Below are 12713 nucleotides of genomic sequence, written 5' to 3'. Positions count from 1 at the left end.
GGAGAAGCCTGGCTCTACAGATAGCAAAGGGTCACCAGGTTTCCAGGAGGAAGACAGGCACAGGGAGACACGTCCTTCCTTTGAAGGGACACGCCTACGTGTTAACTTTTCTGGCTTCTCTGGTGCTTATCTGTGAACAAGGGCCTCTTGTTCTCTACATCTTTCCCCCAACCTCCAGTCCCAGATGCTGTGGTTCTTAAAACACTAGATGAGGATTCCTTTATTTCTGCTGCCATCAAATCTCAAGGGATGTGTGCCCACGTGTGCGCATATCTGATATATTCGTCTTCATTTAATCAAGGCAGGGTCTCACTGTGAACCCCAGAAGCTAGGCTGGCAACCAGCAAGCCCTAGTGATCCTCCTGTTTCTTTCCTGCACAGTGCTGGGGTTACAAGTGTGCATATGGCTACGCCTGGCTTTTTATATGCATGCTGGGGATTTGAACATTGGTCCTTGTGCTTGCACAGGAAACCTTTCTAGGTTTGGCCTTGATTATACCTGGCCATTTCTAGCCATGTCTGCATAGCATTCCAAGAATGTGAAGCTGTTAAGTGCCTTGGCCTTCGGTTTTGCTGAAACGTTGTTCATTTCTTTCCTTGCTCGGTACAGAAACCTGCCTCTCAAGTATGATTTCAGTGATAAAATTGTTTTCTGCACTGTATCAGAATTGCTTTTCGGGGCTGGAAAGATGGCTCAGAGGTTAAGACTGGTTGTTCTTCCAAAGGTCCTCAGTTAAATTCCCAGCAACCACATGGTGGCTCACAACTATCTATAATGAGATCTGGTGTCCTCTTCTGGCATGTAGGCATACATGCAGGCAGATTACTGTATAAATAATAAATAAATAAATAAATCCAAGTACGTTGGACCCTGGAATGGAAGGAAGATGAAACGATAGTGGAATAATAGATTAGTTATTATGTTCACCTCTGTGCTTAATTTCGAATGAGTCAGAATACAAATGTGTGATTATTTGGGGAAATTGTTGATTACTGAATAAATAAGGTTTTGCTAAATATACGATTGAATATTAATTATTAATATTTATCAACAGGATTTGTAGAATGAATATTCTTCTTTTGATTTTTGTTGATTGATATCTTAGGAGAATACCAGATATCAGTCAACTGCAATGATAGTGCTAAAGCAACTAACACTGCCGCTGGAGACCCAGCACTCAAAATAAGCCATCCCTAACTCCACTTCTTTTTCCTTTCTTTCTTTTTGTTTTTTTTACACAGGGTTTCTCTGTGTGCCTTTAGCTGTCCGGGGCTTGCTTTGTAGACCAGGCTGGTCTCTAACTCACAGGGATCCACCTGCCTCTGCCCCCCGAGTGCTGGGATCAAAGACGTGCGCCACCAGGTCCAGCCCTAACTCCATTTCTAAGAGATCCAATGCTGTCTTCTGTGCTTGGAGGACATTTATTTATTATTGTTTTATGTGTATGAGTGTTTGTCTGCATGTACATATGTATACAATATGCACACCTGGTGTCCTTGGAGGCCCGAAGAGACCATTGAATCCCTTGGAACTGGAATTAAAGATGTTTGTGGGCTGCCATGTGGGCTCTGAGAGCCAAACCAGAGTCCTCTGCAAAAGCAAGTACTCTGAACCACTGAGCCATCTTTCCCAAGACCCCATTTAAAAATTTAAAAGTGTGTGCACATGTGTGCACGTGCGTGCCACATCACACATGGAGGACAAAGGACAGCTTTTGTGAATTGTTTTTCTCTTTCCAGCATGGGTTCTAGGCACTGACTTCAGGTTGTGAGACTTTTGTGCCTAGCACTTTACCACCAAGCCATGGTCCTGACCCAATAGATCACTAACATATCAAGTTCTTACTATATGTTCTGATTGCTTCATGTATATTAGTCTGTTCAATCCTTATAACAGCCTATGATTATAATAATAGCCTTATAATTATTCACAGCATTTTACATGTTGATGAACCTGTTTAGATTTCACTGGCTAGTAAGTGGCAGAGTTAATTTTTAAACCTTTGGCAGGTTGGCTTATAGAGACTGCACAGCTGACACTATCTCGTGCTGTCGTGCAAAGCAAGCCTTTCTCATGACCACTGTGTATAAGTCATTTGATTTTAGAAGCTCACAGTTCTTTGATAGCTGTGTTAAACTGAAGGATAGTAATTTGTAAAGCAGATGTGTTGCACGTGCGATTCACTTTCTTCTGAAGCTTAATAGTTGAGATGGTAGAAACATTGGCACTAACTGGTCTAATATTCTTGTTCTTAGGACGGTGGGTCTCTGGATCAAGTTCTAAAGAAAGCTGGAAGAATTCCTGAGCAAATTTTAGGAAAAGTTAGCATTGCTGTGAGTATATAATAAACTTTTCTTCTAAAGTAACGACTTGAGAGGAAATAGGTAAGACAGGAAGATGCCAGTGGTGGGAGTTTATTGCAAAAGTAGTGTTTTCTTACTAGAAATTTTCTTTTCTTTTTTTTTCCTTTTTTTGGTTTTTCGAGACAGGGTCTCTCTGTGTAGCCTTGGCTGTCCTGGACTCACTCCGTAGACCAGGCTGGCCTCTAACTCACAAAGATCCACCTGCCTCGGCCTCCCGAGTGCTGGGATTAAAGGTGTGCGCCAACACAGCCCGAAATTTTCGGATTGGGGGATGATCTTGAACTTCTGATCCTTCTGCCCCTGCTGCTCCCACAGTGCTAGGATGACAGGCCTTCACCATCACACCTAGTTGTATGCTGTGCTGGGGATCCAAGTGTGGGCTCTATGCTTGCAAGCAAGCACTTTACCAACTGAGCTAAACCCCTAGCCCAGACTTTATGTTAAAATTTGTGTCTGGGGCTGGGCGTGGTGGCACACGCCTTTAATCCCAGCACTCAGGAGGCAGAGGCAGGTGGATTTCTGTGAGTTCCAAGCCAGCCTGGTCTACAAAGTGAGTCTAGGACAGCCAAGACTACACAAAGAAACCCTGTCTTTTAAAAAAAAAAAAGAAGAGGAGGAGGAGGAAGAGAAGGAAGAAGAGGAGGAGGAGGAGGAGGAGGAGGAGGAGGAGGAAGAAGAAGAAGAAGAAGAAGAAGAAGAAAAATTGTGTTTGAAAATCAGGACACAATTTCTGAGAAAATTCCTATTGGTATTAGCAAAAAAGGTCTTTAAAATTGCTGGCTTAAAAAATAATCTCTCAGCCGGGCGTGGTGGTGCACGCCTTTAATCCCAGCACTTGGGAGGCAGAGGCAGGCGGATCGCTGTGAGTTCGAGGCCAGCCTGGTCTACAAAGTGAGTCCGGGGCAGCCAAGGCTACACAGAGAAACCCTGTCTCAAAAAAACAAAACAAAACAAAACAACAACAACAACAACAACAACATAATCTCTCACAGGGTATTTTGAAACGTTACATTGGGGTCTGGAGAGATGGCTCAGAGGTTAAGGGCACTGACTGCTCTTCCAAAGGTCCTGAGTTCAATTCCCAGCAACCATATGGTGGCTCACAACCATCTATAATGTGATCTAGTGCCCTCTTCTGGCCTGCAGGTGTAATGCAGGCAGAGCACTGTATACATAATAAATAAATTAATTAATTAAAAAAGAAAAGTTACATTGGCCATCCTTAGTTTAAGCTAACAGTAATGCTCTATAGAACATGTCCTATGGCAGCTTGATGAGACAGACTTTTTAGTGGCTACTGTGCTCAGAGAGGCAGAGGCAGGCACATCTTCATGCGTTTGAGGCCAACCTGGTCTACAATATGAGTCCAGAACAGGCACGGCTACACAGAGAAACCCTGTCTCAGAAAAAAAACAAAACAAAACAAAACAAAAGAGCGAAAAAGAAGAGTTGCTGTGAAGTAGGGGTGATAGTACACTTTAACCAGGAGGCAGGCGGCCAGATCTCTGTGAGTCAGGCCAGCCTGGTCTACAGAGTGAGTCCAGGCCAGGCAGAGCTACACAGAGAAGCCCTGTCTTGAAAAAACGAAACAAAACAAACAAACATATACAAGAGCTCTTGTTTTTCTGAGCCAGTGCCATTTCAGTTTCCCTTCTTTTTGCCTTCCTCTTCTTCAGGTGATAAAAGGCCTGACATATCTGCGGGAGAAGCACAAGATTATGCACAGAGGTGAGAAAGTATTGCCAGGTGTTTCATTCTGAATTACAGCTGAAATCTGAAGGTTGTCATATCTTTTTTTATGTGTTTAGTTTTGTTTGGAATGAAAACCCCTTACTAATCTGAGTATAGTGGTTCATGCCTTTAGTTTTGGTACTTGGGAGCCAGGGGCAGGTGGAGCGCTGTGAGTTTGAGGGCAGCTAGAGCTGTGTAGTGGGACCCTGTCTCAAAAAACCTACACTGATTGTGATGTTATGCACTTTTAATCCCAGCACTCGGGAGGCAGAGGCAGGTGGATCTCTGTGAGTTTGAGGCCAGCCTGGTTTACAAAGTGAGTCCAAAATAGCCAAGGCTACACAGAGAAACCCTATCTCAAAAAATCAAAAAAGTGATGGTGACACAGGCCTTTAATCCTAGCACTTGGGAGGCAGAAGCAGGTAAATCTCAAGTTCAAGTCCAGGCTGATCTACAAATCGAGTTCCAGAACAGCCAGTTCTACACAGAGAAACCTTGCCTGAACAACAGGGATCGCAGTAATTATAATAGTAATAAAAATGTTAGTAAATGGACATGATGTGCAGGCATAAGGAAGCAGAATCAGACAGCTCTCTGAGTTCTAGGCTAAGCTGGTCTACAAAATGACTAACAGATCAGCCAGAGTTGTATAGGAAAACCCTTGTCTCACAAAAAAGAACATGGCAGCAATATAAAGCTAGGTATGCTTTTGCTTATAATTTCCTTTGTTAGTGAAAAGTAGTAAAAGTATGAGCAGCTGCTTTGAGGTATTTTTTGTTTGTTTTTTTGGTTTTTTTTTTTTTTTTCGAGACAGGGTTTCTCTGTGTAGCCTTGGCTGCCCCGGACTCACTTTGTAGACCAGGCTGGCCTCGAACTCACAGCGATCCGCCTGCCTCTGCCTGCCAAGTGCTGGGATTAAAGGCGTGCGCCACCACGCCTGGCTCCCTGCTTTGAGGTATTGTTAGGACAGATACCTTCTGCACATGTAGGTTCTGGTCCTAGTGCAATGCCTTGCCTGCACAGGCAGCTGGCTCTGTTGTATGTGCAGTGGATCCACACCAAATGGGAATCTAAGAGATGCTTAATGCTTTGTCTGTGCATCCAGACAACAGACTTCCTAGGTGCCGTGAGTATGACTGATGTTCCCAGGCCACCAGTGCTCACGCTTCGGCCAGTTTATAGATTCCATATGGTGACTGGTCCTCTGGGAATCCAATGAGAAGAGCAGCCTGTGTGGCTCAGCCTGGTTTTTGTGATTTGTGAGCAGCTGACCAGGCACTAGGTGGGGAAGTCTGTGACCCCTCTGACCTCTTGAGTCTCCATCTTCTAGTGACGGTCATGTGTAGGTGTGTGAATAGGTCCCTCCGTGTTAACCGCTCCTTCCTCAAGTCTTTTCCTTTATCCAAGACAAGCAATTACTATTTGTAAAATATTTATAGAATCCTGTCAAGTGCAGTGTCCTGGATGAATCATGTGGAGGCAGTAGAGGTGGCTCATAGATGAAGTGTGTTTTCAGGAGAAAGATGATTTGTAAAGGACTGTGGTGTATGGTAGAACAAAGCCAGTATTTTTATTCTATGCATGAGGCATCAGTTCACCAACTTTACTTCCTCCTCCTTTGGGTTTTGTTTTGTTTTGTTTTTGTTTTTGTTTGGCTTTTGGTTTCTCTGTGTAGCCTTGGCTGTCCTGGATTTGCTTTGTAGACCTGGCTGGCCTAGAACTCACAGCAATTGCCTGCCTCTGCCTCCCAGCGTGCTGGGATTACAGGCTTGCACCACCATGCCTGTTTGCTTGAGTCACCAGCAAATCTGAAGGCAGTGATGAAGATGGGGTTAAAATTAGAGTCTTAGGACTCTGGTCACCTTGGTTTTCCGTCTTTTCAAAGTCTTTCTTTTCAGGCAGATTCTCTTTAGTGAGGGCAAGCATGTACTCAGGTCTTGGATGTGTTCCACTCTCCCCAGGCCACATCAGTGCGTGGCCCTCTGGTGGGTTCTGTTAGCTCTGCTAGGGCTTCTGCTAGCACCTGGACCAGTGTTTGCACTAGGGTGTTGAAGTACTATGGTGGGCCAGCCTGGGTTACATTCTCACTGTTGGCTGCATAGATGAGGCTCCTGATTGACATTCAGGCAAAACTATCTGATACTTCAGAAGGAAATCCTAGTAACAAGGAAGGAGTTGGTTAATAGGAATTGAGAAGGGATGATGTTGAAAGCAAGCAAATTAAATATAGGGATGTAACATAGTCATAGAGCATGTTCTTATTAGCATGCAGAAGGCTGGGTTCAATTCCCAGGATTTGGGACAAAAGAAAGTAAAAAGTTTTCCATGACAAAAATTACTAAGCCTTCAGTCAAATAAAAACAAACACAATCCAACAATTCCTAACAGAGGGTCAAAACAATAATGAGGCGCCATCAGGAGTGAGTAGATGGTTTATAGGCCACATTGTGCCTGCTCTCTCTAGTTTTGTATGGCCTGCAAGCCAAGGGTGATTTTCAAAACTTTGTGACATGTGACAGTTAGATGCAATTCAAAATTTAATGTTCATGGCCAGGTATGGTGTCTTTCATTCTATCCCTGGGGAGGCAAGGGCTGGTGGATCTCTCTGTGAGTCCAAGGCCAGCCTAGTCTATATAGCAAGTTCCAGAACAGCTAGGGCACCTGAAGAGACCCTCAAACAAACAAAAAACTTAATGTCCATAAATAAAATTGTGTTGGAACACAGCCACGCTTTCTTGCTTGAGTGTTCTCCATGGCTCCTTTGGCATTTTTGAACAATCACTTGTGAAAGAAATGGCTCAAATCCTAAAATATTTACTTTCTAGTTCTTTACTTAAAAAGCTTCCTGATCTGAGTTAAGAGGAAGAAGAATTGCCTTGGAGAGTGTGAGCTCAAAACGTGGCTTTCAGCTCATCTCTCTGTTAGCTCTTGAAGAATGACAGGTTACATTCCGAGTAGATTGTATAGATGGGGCAAAAGATATTTTTCTTGACCCTTGAGCTCTGGAAGGCATTCCTTTCATACCAAACTTTTGATGTAGTCTTCCCATTTCCTGTAACAGGCCCAAAAGCCAAGTCAAAAGGCGGATAGGAATTGTAGAGATGGAGGTGGCCAGGGTGCTGCTTTGTCTCTGTTAGTGACAGAATGATTTACACCACCCACTCTCACTGCTTAGTAAGGCCGTATTTTTATCAGGACTACAGAGAAGCACTGAGTGACTTAGATCTGTGCACAGTGCACATGGCTCAGCCTCTAACTTAACTCTGCTTTGGAGCTGCTTGCTGATAGAGAATGCTAAACACAGCAGACTGCTTTACTTTATTTTAAAAAATTTTAAATTGTAGTGTGTGTGTGTGTGTGTGTGTGTGTGTGTGTGTGTGTGTGTGTGTGTGTTCACACATGCACGTGTAAAAGTCAGAGGACAACTTGCAGGTCAGCCCTTTGCATCTACCATGTGGGTCCTGGGGCAGAACTCAGATGGTTATCCCTGCAGTACCTTTGCCTGCTGAGCCGTCTTCCTGCCTGAAGGATTTCAGTCCATGCTTTACTGTTTTCTTCTCCGTCTGTCAGGTAGGGCAGTGTGTGACTTGTCTGGTCTTTATGTGCCCAGTATTGCATCTACAGTCTGGCCCAAGGAATCAAGCAGGAGGTTTTTATTTGTTGTGTTTGGGATTTTTGTTTGTTTGTTTTTGTTTTGTATTATTATTTTGAGTCAGGGTCTTACTATGTAGCTCAGATTGGCCTGGAAAGCTGTGTGTAGACCAGGGTGGCTTAAAATTCACAGAGATCTGCCTCTGCCTCCGCCTCTGCCTCCGCCTCCGCCTTGAGTGCTGAGCCTGATAGTGTGCACTGGTCGCATTCCAGCATATGTTTTAAGGTGACCCAGAGCTGAGTGTAAGCAGTGGTAGTATAGCGCTTGACCGCTGACCTATTGACCTGTACTCTAGAAGAGGTCCTGAATACCTAGGCTAGAGTTATGGGGAAATAGGGTTTTCAGAGCCTTCATTTTCTTTTTCTTTCTTTCTTTCTTTCTTTTTTTTTTTTTTCTTTTTTGGTTTTTTGAGGCAGGGTTTCTCTGTGCAGCCTTGACTGTCCTGTGCTTACTTTATAGACCAGGCTGGCCTTGAACTCACAGAGCTCCACCTGCCTCTGCCTCATGAGTGCTGGGATTAAAGGTGTATGCCACCACGCCTGGCACAGGGCCTTCATTTTCAGACCTTAGTCCCCTGTGATCACAATTTTCTGCAGCACATCACAGGGATGACGGCAACAGCTTGTAACTAAAAGTCCTTAGCAAAAGCCAGCAGCTCAGCCTCTAAATTCATGTCACTTCAGACATGTCATCCATCTGTCCGTCCGTCCGTCCATCCATCCATCCATCCATCTATCCATATATCCATAGCAGGATCTGAAGTGGCTCAGGTCTGGTTTTGTCTTATTTTATAAGCTGTTTTAGTAAACTCGTGTATAATATGTTTCTAGATGACTTTCATCCCTTGTCAGACTCTGTCCTGTCTGGAGGGCTTTTCTGACAGGAAGTCAGGGTGGTCGCCTGGCATGAAGATGCCCCGAGCCATCTATTTGAGAATCTCCTGTCTTTGTGAGCTTCCTGCTCACTGAGTTGTAGGAGGCTGCCCTTCCTCCTTGTCCCAGCTATATGGGTAGGAGCTTCCAGAGGACAGTGGAGGACAGCGAGAGGGACCTCTTCTTGCCTTTGTCTAGACTGCTCTGCCTTGCAGATTGATGGAAAGTGGCTCATTTTAGCTGGAATCCAGTGGGCTGGTTTCTTGGCTAGAAATTTGAGTCTTATTCTCTCTGGAGCTATCCTGTGGGCTAATCACACGAGGATGCATTATGGCTGCATAGGATTTCATCTCTCAGTTCCTCAAGAGCCAGGTAGGACCAGACATTGAAGTGGGAGAGTTTTCCTGCTTGGGAAGAGTCATGAGGGGGAGGTATTTGAAGTTGTACATGTGGTTGTGGCCTGGAAAGGATTTCTAGATAGAGTGAAGTAGGCACACAGAAACTGTAAGCACTGAGTCTTTCGTACAGAAAATGCATTTTCTACAGAGGTAAGGGTCGGGAGCTAAAGTAAGAAGAGGTTTCTGTATTGGGAAGGGACTTCACTGTTTGTCCGACCACTGGAGGTTATTGTGGCTCCAGGAAGCAGTGGTGTTCCTGCACAGGACAAGAGGGGCTGGCCTCTAAGAAGTACTCAGGTGCTGTGACTAAGCCAATTGGATAAGAGAAAGCAGATCTTTAGGGGTTGCCATAACCTGATTACACAGAATGTGGCTGAGTGAGGGTGGTAGCACTGTGAAGAGGCAGGAAGGGACCTGGGGGAGAGAGGTGATAGGTTTTCTGAGCAGCCCCGAGAGAGCAGAGGGCAGGTACTAGCTGGGAGCATGGTGTCAGGAGGACTTTCTCTTGGTCCTTTTCGAGGCAGTATCACATTAAGAGGGGGCCTGTGGCTGAGCTTGCTGGTCCTGGAGAGCAGCGTCATGACAACAACATTGGAGCCAGAACTGCCAGTCTGTTAGAGATGGCATCCAAAGAGGATTTCGTCCCCATGGAAACTAGTTTTATCTGGAAGTCTCATTACCTGGTTATCACACTAGAGGTGGTCTTATTAACCACTACCAAAACAAGATGGAAGCCAGCTCATAAGGCCTGACACATGGAGGAACAACAGTAGAGTCATTCTTAGCTTGAGGCTAGGGGCCATGTTAATTAGAGACAGCTGTTGTGGGATTGTCTTCTATGTGAGAAAAGCTGATTTCAGCTTTTCTTGCTGGAGATAAGTGCTTACTAGTCCCACAGAGTGCCTGCCCCAGTGCTTGTTGCACTGTCTCTCCCAGGAGTTGCTGTCTGTCAGGTGGCCTCTGGGCCATGGCTTTCCCTTTAGCATCCTGGTTGCATGTAAAATGGCATGGGAAGTTCCTTCCAACTCTACCACTAGTCCCTTGAGTGATCCGAGCAAAATTGTCATAATTTTTTCATTTTTACCTCTTACATTTTGGGGGATAGCCAGGATCAGATGAAACTGTCTAATAGCACCAAGGTGATGGCATTTGATTGAGCTGGGTGTGGTGATACATGCCTTTAATCCTAGCATTTGGGAGTCGGAGACAGGCAGATCTCTGAGTTCATGGCCAGCCTGCTTTACATAGCAAGTTCCAGGCCAGCCAGGCCTAAGAAGTGAGACTTTCTCCATCCCCACCCCCCAACCTCCTATAAAACCCCAAAAGCAATCATTGAACATACAGTTCTGTACTCTATGAGAAGGTAGTTCCTGCCTACGTAGAGGTTCTGGTCAAAGTTGGAGAAGTAAGACTATAGGAAAAGTCAGATTAAAGATTGGTGGTTGAATTGATGCAAAAGTGTTGGGATTTGCATTGAGACAGTGGCTCCCTTTCACCCTGTGAGGAAAAGGCTAGGATTTTAGATGGAGTATGCCTGGGAGCAAGTAAGCTGCAGCTGCGGCTGGTGTTGTGCACATAGTTACTGTCTGTATGGATCTAGACCAAACAAGGACTGAATTCTGTCCTGAAATTGTCAGTCTCTACTAAGTGTTGCTTTAAGGACCTGGCTCTGGATAGACTAAGGATTGGTAAGTGGCCTCTTGACCCCTTGTCTGGACTTTCTAAAATGATGCCTGACTTTGGTGGATGTAACATCACTAGTCATTGTCCCCTACCCTCGTGTAAAGCAGTAGACTTCTATAGGTCTGTCACCTTATACCTTTTATTTTCTCCCTACTGAGCAAATTAGGTTGAACAGGTCAAAACAGGTTTTTAGCTAATTTCTCTTCTTGAATAGTGTATGATTAGTATGCAAGGTAGTGAGCCCTGTTTTTGTCAGCAGGGAGCTGATTGGCTTTGAGATCAGCAGCAAGCCTACTTTTCTTCTAAAGGAACTCAAACAGCACTTAATATAGGTGTCCTGGTGGGTCGCGGGGTGTGTGTGTGTGTGTGTCTGTTCTTTTGTTTCATTTATTAACTAGACACAAGTTAGTGTTATCTGGAAAGAGAGAATATCAATTGAGAAAACGCTTCCATAAGATTGACCTTTAGGCAGCTTGTGCCCTCTCTCTGCGGGGCCGCCGCCCCCCCCCCCCCCCCCGTGTGTGTGTGTGTGTGTGTGTGTGTGTGTGTGTGTTTTTTTGACACAGGGTTTCTCTGTGTAGCCCTGACTGTCCTGGAACTCATTCTGCAGACCAGGCTCATGGAGATTTGCCTGCCTCTGTCTCCCAAGTGCTGGGACTAAAGGTGAGTACCATTATTGCCACTGTCACCTAGCTAAGTCTTATTTTCTTGAATAATGATTGGTGTATAGGGGCCCAGCTTACTGTGAATGGCCACCCTGCACTGGTGACGCTGAGTGGTATAAGAAAGCAAGCTGAGCAGACCATGGGGAACAAGTTAGTAGTGTTCCTGCCCTGCTTCCTTCAGTGATGGAGTGTGACCTGAGAGTTGCCCTTGGTCATAGTGCTTTATCACACCAGTAAGAACATAGCAAAGCAGGGTGCATTGTGTGTGTGTGTGTGTGTGTGTGTGTGTACATGTGGGTGTAGCATGCAGGTGTGGAGGCTAGAAGTCGGCCTCAGTTGGTCTCTGCTTTATTTTTTGAGACAAGGTCTCTCCCTGGACCTGGAGCTCACTGGACCTTTAGCTGGCCTGGCTGGTCAGTGAGCCTCCGGATCCTTCTGTCTCTGCCTCTGAGTGTTTACAAGTGGCTGCTAATATGACCCACTGTGTACGTGTGTGCGGGGCATCACACAGTCCTCATGCTGTGCAAGCACTTCACTGCCTGGCCGTCACCCTACCTCAGTGCAGGCGTCTTTGATGGGAAGGCTACTTTTTTATTTTGGGCAAGAAACTTCGTTGTGAGGCCTCAGTTTCCATTTCTATGGAATGGGCCTGCTCGGCCAAATGTTCTATAGGGTTAGAGAAATGAGAAAACAGGCCAGCCTTGGAAAGCATTTCCCTTGCTGACTTCTTTTTCTGTCCTCCTGAACCTCATTTACTGTGCTTGCTGAGTGTGGTCCCTATATGCCTTACTCGGGCTTTTCTTCCATTCTGTTTCTAAACTCTGTACTAGTGCTCAGGATGGCGTGGCTAGCAGAAGGGAGCCCTGGACTCTGCCATGCTCCAGTCACAGACTGTGTGCGCACTGCTCTCAGGCTGGGTGAGCAGAGAATTGGTGAGAGGTATGGGAGGCAGAGCACAATGCACTTCAGAGCCGACTGTGTTGTGCATAGGAGAGAGAATCCTCTTAATGTGGTTGCTGGGCTCAGCTGTGAAATCTTGAAAGTAAAGGGGATAAAAATAGTTGCAGGGGGCTGGGGAGGTGGCTCAGAGGTTAAGAGCACTGGCTGCTCTTCCAAAGGTCCTGAGTTCAATTCCCAGCAACCACATGGTGGCTCACAGCCATCTATAGTGTGATCTGATGCCCTCTTCTGGCCTGCAGCTGTACATGCAGGCAGAGCACTGTCTATGTAATAAAGCTTTAAAAAGACATAGTTGTGGTTAGGACTGGTGAACATTCCTCTGTGGCTCTGCTTGCTGTTTGAACTCAGCTGTAGCCAGAGGTGGAAGACACCTTGAAGGCCTCTTGCT

General features: G+C 45.4%; 1 protein-coding gene across 1 annotated transcript in view; it reads left to right on the top strand.

Annotated features, from left to right (window-relative positions):
* The window catches only part of MAP2K1 (mitogen-activated protein kinase kinase 1), a 77253-nt gene that overhangs the window by 49905 nt on the left and 14635 nt on the right, over positions 1-12713 (top strand). Inside the window, exons 4-5 of the mRNA XM_084783900.1 lie at positions 2257-2334; positions 4041-4092. Of these exons, the coding sequence (XP_084640026.1) occupies positions 2257-2334; positions 4041-4092 (130 nt within the window). The remainder of the gene's footprint in view (positions 1-2256; positions 2335-4040; positions 4093-12713) is intronic.

Source organism: Acomys minous, assembly GCF_964271855.1.
Source record: "Acomys minous genome assembly, chromosome: 5".
In the NCBI taxonomy this organism is placed as follows: Eukaryota; Metazoa; Chordata; class Mammalia; order Rodentia; family Muridae; genus Acomys; species Acomys minous.
The sequence above is the reverse complement of the archived record's forward strand: the minus strand, read 5'-3'. Positions and strand labels throughout refer to the sequence as shown.